Source organism: Protopterus annectens, chromosome 14.part0 (assembly GCF_019279795.1).
Source record: "Protopterus annectens isolate FY-2018-M chromosome 14.part0, PAN1.0, whole genome shotgun sequence".
In the NCBI taxonomy this organism is placed as follows: domain Eukaryota; kingdom Metazoa; phylum Chordata; order Ceratodontiformes; family Protopteridae; genus Protopterus; species Protopterus annectens.
This window is the reverse complement of record NC_056748.1, coordinates 523,066,539-523,082,804: the sequence shown is the minus strand read 5'-3', so window position 1 is coordinate 523,082,804 and position 16,266 is coordinate 523,066,539. Positions and strand designations below refer to the sequence as shown.

The 16,266-nt window shown below is 41.7% G+C and overlaps 1 protein-coding gene across 1 annotated transcript in view; it reads left to right on the top strand.

Annotated features, from left to right (window-relative positions):
* HK1 (hexokinase 1) overlaps positions 1–16,266 on the top strand; it is a 623,778-nt gene that overhangs the window by 568,070 nt on the left and 39,442 nt on the right. The window contains exon 17 of the mRNA XM_044056279.1: positions 11,465–11,698. Coding sequence (XP_043912214.1) covers positions 11,465–11,698 — 234 coding nt within the window. The remainder of the gene's footprint in view (positions 1–11,464; positions 11,699–16,266) is intronic.

Genomic DNA, 16,266 nt, shown 5'->3' with positions numbered 1-16,266 from the left:
GTAAAAAGCAGACAGCACCTTCTGCCAACAAAACACTGTCGCATAAAGGGTGTAATGAAGACTTAAACAACCGTCCCTCTACATCCGTGGGTAGTACGGAAACTTCTTTACCAGCAGCCTTTAATTTTAACGCGTGGACATCTAGGCAGTTTGCCTTCAATGCAGGTACTGTTTTTCGTCAAGAAATTGACAATGAGCCTACGGTTGATAACTTTAAGCTATTTAGTGATAAGCTGTACGCTTATAAATCCACGCAACTTGAAGTGGATTATTTAACTGAATGTGTAAGAGTGCAAAGGGTACCTAAAGGTTTAAGGTATACCAAGTTTCCTAACAATGCAACACCCGGATCTACCCTTTTTAATGACTTAACAGACTTGTTCAATAAAACTGGACTTGAAATGATCAAGCTAATGTTGAAAGACTATGAATCAAAACTGGATGTACTTTTAATAGATTTAAACAAATTGAACAATGTGGTAGTGACTGATACACATTTTGTTCAAGTCAAAAAAGACTATGATCAGGTTTTTCATGAGGTAGACCAGCATTGTATCAAAATAGTTAACCGGAAAGTGAGAAAGTTGGAGAGGGACCTTAACGAATACAAGAATGGTGTAGCGTATCAACCAGCCTACAGAAATAATTATAAAACTAACAATAGATTTAGTAGAGTAGACAACACTGACAGTACTGATTCTCCAATAGAAGGTCCTCGTAGAAGTGAGAGGCTGGCTCAGAAGTTTAATTCTAATAACAGAAATGAGCAGCAGGTTTTTCAATTTCCCCCGGGCAGGACCAACAAAAGGGTTCCGTTCTACCAACAGAGGAGTTGGGTGAACCAACAGAGATAGAAACGGAGGAAGGGGGGGACATGAACAATTTAGCTCTCTCTATGGAAACATTTAATGCAATTGATTTGCCTTACTCCATCATTTCTAGAGGTAACTTTAAGATCTTTAACTTCACAGACATCGAGGTTGGGGATGCACACTTTGAACTATTTACAAAAGGCTTTCACTTCGTCCCATTACGCTCTCTTGACATTACAAAATCCATTCTAGAATTGAAACTATTTACTAGAAAGCTTAATTTAAACATCTTTTTCAAAGGGCAAAATTACTTGCAAGAGAGGTTCTCTAGAGCTAGTACATTCAACCCTCCATTACACGCAGTAGTCAAAACATTTGAAGATTTAGTTGAACAAGATATTAGGGACACTTTCAGGAGTAATAACTCAGAAGTTCAAAACCTGTCCCCTGATTGTGCACAACTTATTAAAAAATTGAAAGTTGACAAAATAAGAATCATGAAACCGGACAAAGGGGGTGGGGTTGTTTTAATGTACAGTTGTGACTACAAAGCAGCAATGTTTAGCATTTTGCAAGATTTTGATCAGTACTCCACTGCCTCAATTAATGAAGTTAACCTTGCATATTCTAAGATTAGGTACATGTTGTATGACAACCTCATGCAAGGAGCTATAAATGAAAAATTATACAATTTTTTGCTGGTCAACAAACCTGTCACCCCCACCATTTTTGGTATACCTAAGGTGCATAAAGGGCTGAACCCTTTAAAGTTTAGACCAATTGTGGCTGGGGGTGGGGGCATCACTGAGCCTCTTGGTAAATTTATTGACATCTCCTTGAAAAGTCTGGTTAAATCCTTAAAACACATATGTAAGGACTCTTGGGAGTTCTTAAAGAACATCAAAACGGAATTACACGATGCAACCAAATTCCTTATCACCATCGACGTCATTGAACTTTTCCCAAGTATCCCGCATGTGGAAGGTTTGGAATTATTCAATGAGTAAGGTCAGGTGAATTCACAGCAAATGTTATTAGATTAATAGTTGAATGCATGGAGGTCATCTTGAACAACAACTATATATTTTTTAATGGTGAGTTGTTCAGACAAAAGAAAGGTGTGGCAATGGGTTCGCCTTGCGCTTCGGCGTATGCTAACATTGTGTTGTATATGTGGGAGCAGAAATATGTCTTCAATTCTGCATGGGCCAAGAACATAGCCCACTATCAGCGTTTTCTGGATGATATATGTGTTTTCTGGAATGGGTCACTATTGGAATTTCAAGAATTTTTTACACACATTAATTCCACAACGGACTATTTGAGATTCACCCATAACATTAGTGAGAAGGAGATTAATTATTTGGACGTGACTCTCTTAAAAAATCCCGTAACAGGAAGTTTTGAATCAACTATTTTCAGGAAGCCTACATTTTCTAATTCATTTCTGCACTTTGACAGTGGTCATCCCACAGCACAAAAAAAAGGGCATTTTAAAAGGCCAATTAATTAGAGCAAGTAGGATGTGCAGTACACTTGAACTTTTCAAAAAAGAAACACAGATTCTGGAAAACATGTTCCTAGAAAGAAATTATCCTAAAAGGCTTTTTGAAAAAGTGCTTGATGAGGTTTGTGGGTTAAGAACCAGTAAATTCACCCCACTACTAGGTAAGGGTACCACAGACATCACAGGAGGCAACGTCGAAAATAAGACAGATTCCCACAACACATTTGTTCACACCTTCAACAATGATTCCACAAAATTTAGGGACCTTATCTCAAAATACTGGCCCATTTTGAAATCAAATGAGGAGATTAAACAGTTCACAGCGATACATCCGACATTTGTTAACAGCAGAAATGCTAATTTGAAAGATTTATTTGAAAGACAAGAGGTGAAGGCTTCTCTGGTGAGTAACAAGAAGGTAGGAACATACAAATGTCAAACTTGCAAGCAATGTAACCACATCTATAACAACAGTAAATATTACATTAGCTCCAGAAATTTTAATTTTAATCCTAGGGGGTATTATAATTGTGCCACTAAAGGAATAGTTTACTTAGGTTTTTGTGAGGCTTGCTCTGGATTCTATGTGGGAAAGACAGAAAGGACTCTGCGGAAAAGGATTTATGAGCATTTATACGATGTTAGTATTAAGAAAGAGAGTAATGCCTTTTATAAGCATTCGGTTACATGTCCCAATATGGCCTTGAAATTTATGATTCTAGAACATGTACCCCAAAACCCCAGAGGAGGGGAATGGGAGGCCTCTTTAGAATACAAGGAGCTTTTATGGCAGATCAGATTAAATGCAACAAAACCCCCAGGTATGAATGAATCAACTAGCATTAAAAGTGTTTTAAAGATCAGACGAGCTAGGTTATAAGGTAGGTTTTCATGGAGAAACACACATTTTTAGCATTTTTAGTATTTTTAACACTTTAAACAGAATTATTTAAGTTATTTAATTCATTAATTAATTCAACAAAGGCTATTTAATTTAATCTAATGTATTTATTTATTTAACCATTCCAAGTAGTTTTGGCAACAGGATATTTTAACATGGCATTTTAGCAGAAGGTTCAGCAACACTGTGCACAGTGATTTGCTTAGTAGGATTCGATATGAGCAAGTTTACCCCTTTGTTACATGGTAGTCTTGTCATTTCAGTCTTGGTTTTAATGTTTTGACTGCTATTACTATTGAGATCAGTTTTTAAACAATCTTACAGCACACTGTTTAAAATATTAATTTTTGAAAATGCATTTAAACATTTATAATGACATGTTTCATGCATACACTTGTATTTTTTGTAAAGAACTGTGTTGCTTTTAATGATTCACCATTCATTGTCAGTAGATTTATGTTTTTAAAAAGAGAATGGGGCGTGTAGTTATGTGTTTTGTTATATAAACTTTGATAAGGGCACTAGCACTTTAAAACCCGACTGTGGGTTAATCAATTAATTAATTGAGTTACTTGTTTTCAAATCTAATTAATTTAATTAAGTAAAGCAATTTTTAATTGAGAAGAGTATTTAAACCGAGGCACATCACACATACTTTTGTCTTGATAAAGCCTGATATTGATCAGGCGAAAGCGCTTGATTTTAAGTATTCCTGGAGTGTTTCGTTTTGTAAAATAAAGAAGAGGATTATTTGGCAGCCGTTTTGGTCGTGGATTACTGCTTCTTGGTATTATTCTTCCCATTTTGGCTTCTTAAAACTACAAAATACATACAATTGATCCACATGATACATAAGGCAGACAGCTTAAGACTGATATATAAAAGTATGTGGAAATATATACTCAGATGTTACAGACCACATTATACACTCTAAGTCCATATATATAACACATCTTCCAATATTATACATATTAGAAAAAGAATATATATATATATATATATATATATATACATATGCAAAAAGCATCTAAAAACCATACATAAAAAGTATGACGTGCAAAAAATGCAAAAAACATACATACATAAACTAATGTATGCATACATGCAAATATATGCTAAGTAACTAAACATGGATAAATGTGCAAGGATGAATATATATAAAAATATGTATAAATGAAGTATATGTATATGTATGTTGGACATAGACCATAGAAAAATTGAAAAATGCACTCACTCATATGAAATGTTGAGTGTGCATTCTCAAGTTATTCACCTAATGTTTCTGCGTCCCCTCAGCCTAGGTTTTATTGAGGCTCTCTCATTTAAACCAGACCCACTGTCAGCTCTGAGGATGATGATCCAGTCACTCTCCTTATTTTCAGTGTATGTCTTTATGTCACCCCCTCTCTTATTCGGGAATATGACCTCTAGAGCCCTAAAGAGAAACTTGTGTGTATACCCAAAGAGTCTGACATGTTTAGCCAAAGCATCGTGTAATGATCCTTTCTTAATATGATAGATGTGCTCCCTTACTCTGCCCCTAAGTGGACGATTTGTTTTGCCCACATAGAAACAGGAACAAATCTGACAGACAGCAAGATATACTACATGGCACGTCATGCAATTTGCAATGACGTTCGACCTAATAGTTGTCTGTGAATCTGGATGTGTAAAATTATCATTAGTGTCAATAAATGAGCAAAAATTACAATGTCCACAGGGCTCCGTGTGTCCTATCATCCTGTCCTTCTTTCCCTGCCTTGGGTAACATAACCCCCTCTTTAAGTTATTCTTATTCCTGTATTGAAATCTGGGAACTCTCTTATCTAATGAGTAGCTCATGGTAAATTTAAGATAGCTAGTTAAATTGTTCAAATTAAGCTGTTCAATGGTCCCTTTCCAAAGAACAAAAATGTTGTCAACAAAACGATGATAAAAAACATGTTCCCTGAATAAAGCCTCACTAAATAAAGTATGTTCCTCCCAATAGGCTAGGAACATATTGGCGTAGCTGTTGGCACACGGTGTGCCCATTGCTACGCCATCTAACTGTCTATAGATCTTATCATCAACAATGAACAAATTATTTTCTAAGACCAACTCCAGGAAATGCACCAATAGGTCAATCTTGACAACAGTATAGTCACTATGTTCATTCAGATATTCAAATATATAAATGAGTCCTACTGTATTGGAGATGACAGTAAACAGTGACTGTATGTCAAAAGTAGCAAAGACATAATCGTCTAAAACGTTGTGATGTTTAACGCATTCATATAATTCTATCAGAAACTGTTTAGAGTCCTTTAATACAAATTCATTGGTATCAAGGATCGGTCTCAAGTTTTTCTCTATGTACACAGAAAGATGTTCAGTGACCCACCCTCAACCGGAAACTATCGGTCTCATAGGTGGATCCCGAGCATCTTTGTGTATCTTCGGTAGGCCATGCATGATGGGAATGATGGGTGCTTTAATAGTAAGATATTCATATAAGTCTTTATCTATCAATTGGCTCTTATAAATATCCAGAAGGGTGTCACTTATGTATCTAATGACATCCTGTGACACATCTACTGTAGTAACTTGATAAGAAGAATCAGTTAACATGATTCGCATGGAATTATAATAATGTAATACATCCATGACTACAACACGGCCACCTTTGTCTGCAGGTCTAATAATAATGGCAGGATCATCCTGTAACTTTTTGAGACTCAGTCTCTCCTTATGAGTAAGGTTATCATTTTTCATGAATCTATTATTAGAATTTCCATTATAGTATCTATATAGTTCTTCCTCCATCAAACGTAAAACCCTTGTCTGACCCCGTTCTCCCTCTCGGAGCTTCGGCACAGGTAAACTTGGCTCCTACATCAGCATTGGAGCCATACCTTTCGGTGCCGGAGAGTATTCCCATCTCCTCAGAGCGGGCACCCTCTTCTGTGCCGGACGGTGGCACCTTCGAGGTCATGAGGAGCGTGCTGACTTCTGAGTATGCACCTCGATCAGCCCCTTCAGCTCCTCCCCCTAGGGTGCCTGCTTCGGTCTCTGCCCCTCCTCCAGACCCCAAGCGAGGGGATTAAATGCTCCAGGTCACCCCATTGGGTGTATCTTCCTCTTCCGAGGCCTCCCCTGAGTTTTCAGAGGAGCCCCCTCGAAAGAGGAAATGTAAGAGGAAACATCTTGACTCCCCAGAGTCGGTCACGTCAGATACTGACTTGGAGGATTCGGAAGGGTCCCCAAGATCCCCCTCTGAAGATGTCTCTTTCTCAGACATCCTTGAGATCCTTAAACAGAGGGGGAACTGGTCTGCCCTTAACCCTTCTGAGGACAAGTAAGTATACTTGGATGCATTTGGTTCTCACCCCTCCACCTCCTGGGTGTCCCCGCCTTTCGATCCATTAATGGAAGTCATGGCTCGGAAGGCGTGGTCAGCTCCGGACACACTGGAACCAACCCCTCGCAGGCCCACTAAGTTTATCACGGCCCCCCAAGATAAACAGTTTTTGACAAAGGGTGTCCCTGTTGATGCCATGATGGTAGCAGCTGCCACGAAAAAGGAGTTGGCTGACACTTCTGTACCTGTCCATCCACCTAATAAAGTCTAGGACGATGGATAGATACGGGAAGCGGATGTTTTCCTCAGCGACCTTCTCCATGCGGTCGCTGAACTATTTGTGCCACTTCACCCATCTTCAGAGGGATCTCCTCAAGGAGCTAGGAGATACCCTGCAAGATCCATCAGCTGCGGGGGCTCAAGACAAGATAAACTCCCAGCTGGCGACTCTTAACTCTATTGTTAACTCCTCCATGCGACTCATTTCATATGCGGCTGATGGGGCGAGCAGAGCCGCAGGCACAGGCGTGGCTTTGAGAAGGCATGCCTGGATGCGGTTATGTAACTTCGCTGATCCCTTTAAGGCATCTTTCACCAACACCCCCTTTGATGGTTCAGCTCTGTTTGGACCTCAGGTGAAAGATGCACTTACCAGGTGTGAGCAGGAAGGCAAGACTCTTTCTGCCGTGGGAGTCCGTTTTTCCACTCTCTCTAGACCATACCCTAAGGGTCAGAAGAGTGGGAAAATGTGGTTCCGGAAACCCCAAGAAGCCGTGCCTGACACACTTGTCGAGTTTCCCTCCAGAGGCAGAGGAGGGAACAACAATAGACGCCGCCCGCGGGGCAGAGGGGGTCCGCTGAATCAGGGTAGCAGGGATTCTTTCTCTGACAAGCCCTTCCAGCACCCCTGAGGGGCTGCCCGGCTGTCCGCCTTCGGAGGCAGTCTGGGGAAGGTTGTCTCTGTACCCAGAAGCCTGGCGTCTCATCACTCGAGACAAATGGGTACAGTCTATTATATCCGGAGGTTACAAAATCCCATTTGTCCACACTCCCCAGAAATCAAACAACCCCATCCCAGATGTTCCACCCAGTCTAAGGGAACAGGCAGTACAAGAAATTTCAAGACTGCTAAAAAAACGGGCCATCCAACAAGTCCCAGCAGAATAGCAAGGATCCGGAATTTACTCAAAGTTCTTTTTGGTACCAAAAAAGACAGGGGACTGGAGACCCATTTTGGATCTCAGCAGACTAAACAAGTCTGTTCAAAGAACGAAGTTCCGGATGGTCACGCTTCAGTCCATTCTGCCCTTTTTGGGTCAGCACAATTGGATGTGCTCCATAGATCTTCAGGATGCGTACTACCACATTAAAATGGACAGGCGTTCCAGAAGGTTTCTCCGCTTCTGGCTGGGAGCCAGTCATTACCAGTTCAGAGCCCTGCCCTTTGGTCTCACCACAGCCCCCAGGGTGTTCACCAAATGCATGGCAGTGGTTACTGCTCACCTGAGATGGCAAGGATTCCAGGTGTTTCCATATCTAGACGACTGGCTCCTTACTGCTACCACCAGACATCAATTACTGAGAGCCAGGGATCATACCATCCAAACATGCTCCAACCTAGGTATCTAAATAAATTTTGAAAAGTCTGCATTATCGCCTTGTCAGTCTTTAACCTTTATAGGCGCAAGATTAAATACGAAAGATCTGTCCGCAAGACTTCCAGTAGAAAGAGTGGCAGACATTCGCCGACATGTACAAGTATTATTAGGATGCAGAAAGATTCAGGCCAGATTCGTCCTAAAAACCTTAAGTCTCATGGCAGCAGTGATCATATTAGTTCCCCTGGCTCGTTTTCACTTGAGGATTCTCCAGTGGATGCTTTTCACCCAATGGTCTTTTCAACAACTTCCTTTGTCTCACAAGATAATAATCACACAGTCATGCAAAGACCACTTGGCTTGGTGGATGGTCTCTACATCAGTACCCCAGGGCAGACCATTTGTCCTTCCTCCTCTAGTTGCCACGGTGACCACGGATGCCTCCCTGATCGGGTGGGGGGGTGGGCATTTTCAGGGCAGGACTGTCCAGGGCACCTGACAACCCCACGAGTACCACTTGCAGATAAATGTCTTGGAGATGAGGGCGGTGCTTTTAGCATTGCAAGCTCTTCAGAACTCTCTTCCTACTGGGACCATTGCAGTTCAGACAGACAATATGTCTGTAGTGTGGTACATCAACAAGCAGAGCGGAACCAAGTCTTATCCCTTATGTCGAGAAGCAGTTAGACTATGGCAGTGGGTGATCTCCTCTCAACGGTTTCTGATGGCAACGCACATCCCTGGGAAGTCCAACGTCATATCGGACAGGCTAAGCAGAGCTATTCTCATGCCTCACGAGTGGTCTCTCAACAGGACAGTAGCGGACAGAATCTTCTGCAAATGGGGTCAGCCTTGCTGCGACCTTTTCACAACTCCTCTCAACAGCAAGTGTGTCAGTTTCTTCACTCTCTTCCCTCTTCCCGGACACTCCCCCAGAGACGCTCTAGTTTACGATTGGCCCCAGGGACTTCTGTATGCATTCCCACCCTTTCCACTAATCCCCAAACTAATTCAGAAAGCTACCGTGCTGGGTTGCAGAATGATCCTCATTGCTCCCTACTGGCCTCGACAAATCTGGTTCCCATTCCTGCATCATCACCTTCTAGAACAGCCTTGGAATCTGGACCCAGTTCCGGACCTCCTGCTCCATCAGTCAGGCAGGCTGCATCAGTCTCTTCAGTCTCTCAACCTCACTGCTTGGTTGCTCCACTTCCAGCCCTAGCCAGGCTTCCCAGTATTTCCAGTTCAGTGCGTGAGATTATCCTTTCCTCAAACAAACCTACAACCAGGAAGACTTATGCTAGTAAGTGGAAACGTTTCTCTTTCTGGGCAGAGGCTAGAAATATTGATCCCTTCACGGCCCCTGTCCATAACGTTCTGGACTTCTTAGCAGAGCTTTTGCAAGCGGGCTCCTCGTCGGCCACCATTAGAGTTCAATTAGCGGCAATCTCTAATTTCCATACGGGCCTGTCAGAAACGAGCATCATGTCCCATAAGCTTTGCAAAGCCTTTCTGAAAGGAACAATCTTGCTCAGGCCTCCAGTCAGGGATCCCCCGCCTCTTTGGGACTTAAATTTGATCCTAGCTTCCTTGATGCTTCCCCCCTTTGATCCGGCAGCTTCCTGTTCCTTGAAATTGCTTACCTGGAAAACACTCTTTTTGGTGGCCATTACTTCAGCGAGGAGAGTTTCTGAACTTCAAGCCCTTTGTGTTCATCCTCCTTATCTAGTTTTCCATAAGGGCAGAGTTTCACTCAGGACTAATCCTTCGTTCCTTCCTAAGGTCCCCACTGAAAACAATTTGAATCAATCCATCGATCTGCCAGTCTTTTTTTCAAATTATTCCAACAAAGCTGAACACAAATTACACCAGTTGGACATTCATAGGCAATTACGTTTCTATTTGCATAGGACTGAGCAAATAAGGAAGTCAGATCAACTCTTCCTGTCCTATGCAGAAGGTAAGCAAGGTCGACCAGTGTCTAAAGTAACCTTATCCAGGTGGTTGTCCTCTATTATTACCCTTATTTATCAGTTGAGGTATAAAGAACTGCCTGCTAAACCTAAAGGCCACTCTACTAGGGCTTTAGCTACGTTGGTAGCTTTTCAAGCAAGACTACCAATGGAAGCCATTTGTGCGGCGGCCACATGGGCCACCCCTCATACCTTCATTTCACATTATAAATTGGATCTGGCCTCTAGGAGCAGAGCTGATTTTGGTTCCACTGTGCTCAAGAGTCTGTTCCGATGAGCCACCCAGGACTAAGGTGCTAGGGACGCTGTCCCAGCCAGCACGAATGAATGTGAGAGAGACAACTTAACATTAAGAAGTTATGTACCTACCATAACGTTCCATGTTGGTTGTCTCCTTCTCGCCTTCTTTCTTGCGTCCCACCCTCCATCCCCCTAGCCTAGATGGACCGAGAAGAATTCTCCTACGTGTCTGATCACTGGCTGAGTCTTTACTGTTTTTATGTCCTCTACCTTTTTCTTCAGCCCTGTAGCTAAAGTCTTGTTATAGTGTCAGTTGTGTTACAGTTGTATCTTTGTGGTGTTAGGTCTTCCAAACGAGATCTGGGGGTCTAGCGCCAGGCATTGTGGGATATAGGGAGGCCTCGAGCCAGTAAGTAGGTCTCGAGCTTTAGAAATTGGTCGAGTTGGAGCCGAAGGTCGGCTCTGAACCCAACCAGCAAGAAAGAAGGTGAGAAGGAGACAACCAACATGGAACGTTGTGGTAGGTACATAACTTCTTATTTGTGTATAAATGTAAATATAAATGTAACTACCCTGTGTTTAACTTGAATTTAGTGTAATGCAATATAAGCAAACAGAGTTTTTCTTCCTGGGCCTCTGCTGAAAATGGGAATTACCCAGTTGGACTTTCCTGGTAAATAAATTAAATAAATAAATAAATAAAGCTGGAAGTTGTATCTATTGCATCAAGTTGGGAGGTGGAAGTTACTTTACTTGTAGTGAAGGTTGAAATTTATCCTGTTGGTAGAATCACGAGAATATAGACACATATTGCAAACACTGTTGGATAATAATTGATGTACTGATCCTATGCATGTTAAACAAAAAACATGAAATGTAAAATATGACCTGTGAAGGTGGACTTGTATTTTGGGAGAGCACTTGACAGATGTTGAAGTATACATGTTGTCTGGATTCCTCATCTCGGACAAGGAATTCTTAGCACTGCTATCCTTTAAGCCTTAGAATACTCTTCTGTCATTCTAATCACTGAATTTTATTTTTTATAATCTCTAGGGTACTGTTTCTCATTCCGGTTTTCTTTCATTTATAGTGACAGACTCGCCTTGCTGCAAGTTCGAGCCATTCTTCAACAATTGGGACTCAACAGTACATGCGATGACAGTATAATTGTGAAAGAAGTGTGCGGTGCAGTTTCCAGACGAGCCGCCAAACTTTGTGGAGCAGGAATGGCAGCGGTGGTGGACAAGATACGAGAGAACAGGGGGATGGAGCATCTCGATGTTACGGTTGGCGTTGATGGAACACTCTACAAACTGCACCCACAGTAAGTAGTTCTGTAGTTTATCAGACAGAATACAAGACATTTACTATATAGTATGTAATGGTGCCATCCTGGATAGAGCTGTCGGCGTTGCTTTGTGCCATTTTCAGGCATTGAAAGGTTGCCGAGAATGTCTGATTAAAAAAAGGCAGAAAGAAATTAGTGGCTTAAAATGCACATTGTGTACCTGTTACACTGATGCATAATTTTCAAGACGTACACAGAAACAGTACGAAAAAACGCAGAGCAGCAGAATAAACTCTTCAGCCATACTTCTTTTTGAAGACTGTGGCTGTATTTATTTGCTTACATTTGATAACAGTTGAGTTCAGACATCCAGAGAGTACATTTTTAGCAGCATGCAGGACAGTAAAGAAGGATACAAAGTGTATTTCACAACTTTTGTGGTAGTACAACTGCAAAAAAAAAAAAAAAAAACAAATAATGTGTGTGTGTGTGTGTGTGTGTGTCTCCCCCTGTGACAGACTATATATAGTATCACATCATCAAAGACCACTTTGTAGGTCATGAGGTCAACAAAGAACATGGAGCCGTGTAACACACAATGAAATTTCACGTCACCTGTAAATTTATCATGATGAATCTGTGTAAACAAAGAAGGCAGTGTATTTCTTCAAGTATGTTGTTTTCATAGAAAGCATACAGGCCACATATGGTATTGTTCATAAAATGACCAGTATTGCTAAGCCACTCAGCATTTAAATAAGTATCCCAGGGTGTCTAAACTAGACTAAAACTGAAGTTACAAACTTCCCTAGAGTACCTCATTATGACCTGCACAATGTCCAACTAATTGCTTACCCCTTACAAACCTTAAGACTAAATAATCGTAGATGTTAGAATCATTGATCTGACTTTAAGCATGATGTGTTCAGCATCTTTGAACATGCTCTCTATTAAAATATCTGCCAAAAAGCCAAAAAAAAAAAAAAAAAAAAAAAAAAGGACTGCAAACTTAGGAGAAAATCACTGTTTTCTTAAAACTTCTTTTGGAGGGGGGCAAGCCCCTGCTTCACCCCCACACTCCCCAAACCTAAAAACACCAACTCTGAGATTGCCATACCTCAGAGAAAAGGCAATATTCTGAGAAATGGCATGTTGGATTTAGTTTATGTAAGTCCGATCTTTTAGTGATTCAGTCTCTGTATTTCGGGACTTATTGTTCATAGGTTCATAGGTTCATACTAGGCCCTAGGGCATTTATAAGCCTAGCCAGAATGTGTTTGGCTTTCGCCACCCATTTTAAATTTATTTTGCTATGCCCTTTTTCTGTGCCTCTGTCTAACAATGACACAGAAGTGATACCCGGGGTAAACCTACGATCTCCCATCCACTCATCAAGATTCCTCTTGAAGAGAGTCAATGAGGGACTCTGCCTAACCTGGACTGGGATTTTATTCCAGAGTGAAGGGAGCCTCTGGGTTATGAATCTGTCCCTCCAGCATGTCCTATTTATTTCAGTGCTGAGGTTCAAGTCTCTCAAGCGCGTAGCTCGATGGGATTTGGATTTTCTGAGGTGCAGCATGTCCATTAATTCCGGGTTGGACATGGCTTTATACGTCAGGCACAGATCGCCTCTGAACAGGCGGTATGCCACTGAGTAGAGCTGGAGTTTCTTTAACCGTAGCAGGTCACAACATTTCGTATGGTTACCTTTTGAATGTGTCAGTCTATTTAAACATAATGACATGTAGAACAAATTGCAATATTGTAAAAGATGTCTGACTAAAACATTGAACTATTTAATAAAAATTTCATTTGAAGAATTTTAAAAATTAGCAAAGATCTTTCTGAATGTTTTTGCTCTTTATAACAAGTGTCAGTATATGTAAAACAACCCTGAAGTCCCACAATCTCCCAACTCCAGAGGAAAAGTAGAGGTGTATGAAGATGAAGAACCCATCAAATTCTGCTTGTTAAGAAATCCACAGCCAGGAGACATAAGGCCATAATGACTCTGCTAGTCTCACTAGGGCCTGTGTTAGATACAGCCTTGTCTACCCCCAAGCCTATTAACTGTAGGTACCATTTCCTCCACTTGTCCTAGTCATTTAAAGACAGATAGTAGGATTTCTGTTTCTGTATTAAGCCAGGCCTTAGGAATAGTGATTTTGATGCCGAGGATGGATCCAGACTCCCACACATTCATACTGGACACCAGTCATGTTCAACTTTTAACAGCTTCTCAGGAATGGTTTTCCACCCAGAATATTCAGACCATTTTGACTAAAGTTTCTACTGTACTAACACTTACAAAGGACAATTGGGAACAGTCAGAGTGCTTGTTTTTTTTTTTACCCAAAGGGAGGGACATCCAAGCAGTGGCTGTGCATCCCACCATTGCCTGTTCTGGTGCATTCCGACAAGTCTGCAGAAGAGTACATGGTGGCGTGATGTACTCAGCCATCCTCCAACAGGTCACCTTTGTTTTTTGGGGATGGTAATGACAGTGAAGGAAAGAAAGGACCTCTTCCTTCTTTCCACAGCGTCAGAGTAAGATTTGGACATGTATGTAGACTTGGTATGTTCAGGTTACTCACACTCTTCCTTGAAGTATGACATAGACTGTAAAGACACTATTTCTTTGGCCTCCCTCTGGAGAGCATTGTATTCAGGGAGTTTTATTTTCCTAATGCGGGAGGAAGAAGCACTTTCAATTGGTTATCAGGGAACTTTCTGACACCTATAAGAAGTATTTGGAGCTTTTGGGATCAACCAAAAGCTGTAGCTGTTCCCCAGTGTCATACTAGCTTTCCAATATGCCTTCAGGAATGAATTTGTCAAGCCTAAGCCTCAGCTATCCACTCCTGCCCACTCCCAAAAGGTAAATATTTTAGGAACAGGCAGCTATGCGGGGCCTAGCAAGTAGTAAATATCTCTGTGGAACCTTTAGTATATCCAGGTATCTTTTTTTTAATAAAACGCCTGTAGACAACCCATCCATACTACCTATGGATAATGCGCAGGGGTCAAAACTGGCACCAGGCCACAATACCTTCTCCATTGATTAGAAAAGCAGGGTGTTACATTGTACTGATTTAAATTTTGTGTTGTGTGTTAATAATAGTAAGTAGTTTATTTATACATTAGCTGCTCTAATTGTCAAGGGGACATTTCAAAGAAATGCAAAATATAACTAATGAAATTATTCATTGCCCCCTTGGACATAGCTGCTCTTTGGATCCCCTTCCCAGGATATGTTTAAGAACCCAGAGGAAAAGAAGAGAACTGTGCAATCACTGAAGCAACATTTTCACCTTGTAATTAAATATAGTGAAATTATCCTACCAAAGCATGGCCATTTTATCATAAGAAGTCTAAGGAAGAACAGCTCAAAGAGAAACAGGCTTGCCAAGGTGGCAGAAGCTGTGACAGGCAACAAGCCAAGTGGTGCATATAATTTCCAAGCCAGTATGGAAACAGTCATAGCTAACTTTGTAATACCTTATTTTGTCTCCTGCTGCCACTTCTCACCCATGTCCTAGGATAAAGCCTGCCCTGTTTCAAGAAAAAGTGGTTTGGCTTGACCTCAGACCTTTTAGGTAAAGAGAGATGATTTCCAACACTTACAGAGCAGGATATCGGTCGTTTCCTATTTTTCTAGGGTTGCGTCCAGTATTCCTTCCCAACTAGGTCAAACTTACTGTTCACATTTTGGACCAACTTCCATTTTGTGAGGCCAAATAGAGGGATCCGAAGTAGTTAACTTAATTTTATCTGCAACCTGTGGGTATTCGGATCCATATCGGATCCGAGACGGCAACTTTCAAGTATCTGCTCCGAGCGCCAAGCTCCTCCCGCTTACCCATAAGCCATCACCAGCTCCTACCTTCCCCCAGATCTTGTTTGCTGCTTCGTGCATCAGCATCGTGGTCTCCGTAGCTCTGAGCATAGGGTTGTAGTAAGTGCCTTTTTGGTCTTTTTTTTTGTGTGTAGTGAGAGTTTGTTCTCAGTTAGTTCCCTTTCCTCACCCAAACGCTTGTTCGTCATTAAAAAAAAAAAAAAAAAAGTTTAGTTTGGTGAAGTAGTTTAGTGTAGGCCCTCCTTTCCCCATAGGTGTGCGTGGTTATAGTATGTTGGAGTTTGGAAGGTGTGGCTGCATGTGTGTAGAATGGTTGATCAGCCTAAACCTACATTTAAGAAATGCACAGCATGGCTATAAGCTTTCACACTCTATGTGTTGCTTGTCTGGGTGTTCCCCATTTGTCAGTAGAGTGCAGTGTGTGTGCCGGTTTTAACCCTAGGGCCTTGAAGGAGAGGAAGGCCAAACTGGTGGCTAAAGGCCTTCTCCCTGCTTCCACGCTGAACTCATCAACCTTGTCCTCGGCTTCTGCAGCTGCTGCCCAACCCCCCCCCCAGGATGGGACTCACCCTCCCGCTAGACCTATTGAAGGGGAGGCCAAAGGAAGAGACAGGAAAAAGGACAGAGAGAAGAAGGGGGATAGGCCCCGTATGCGGTCTCCAGATCGGGAATCCTTCCCTAGCCCACCTTCCAAGGTGTCGAGACCTGTGTCTCCTCAGCTCCACTCCCCTAGATTCTCCCCGGAGCC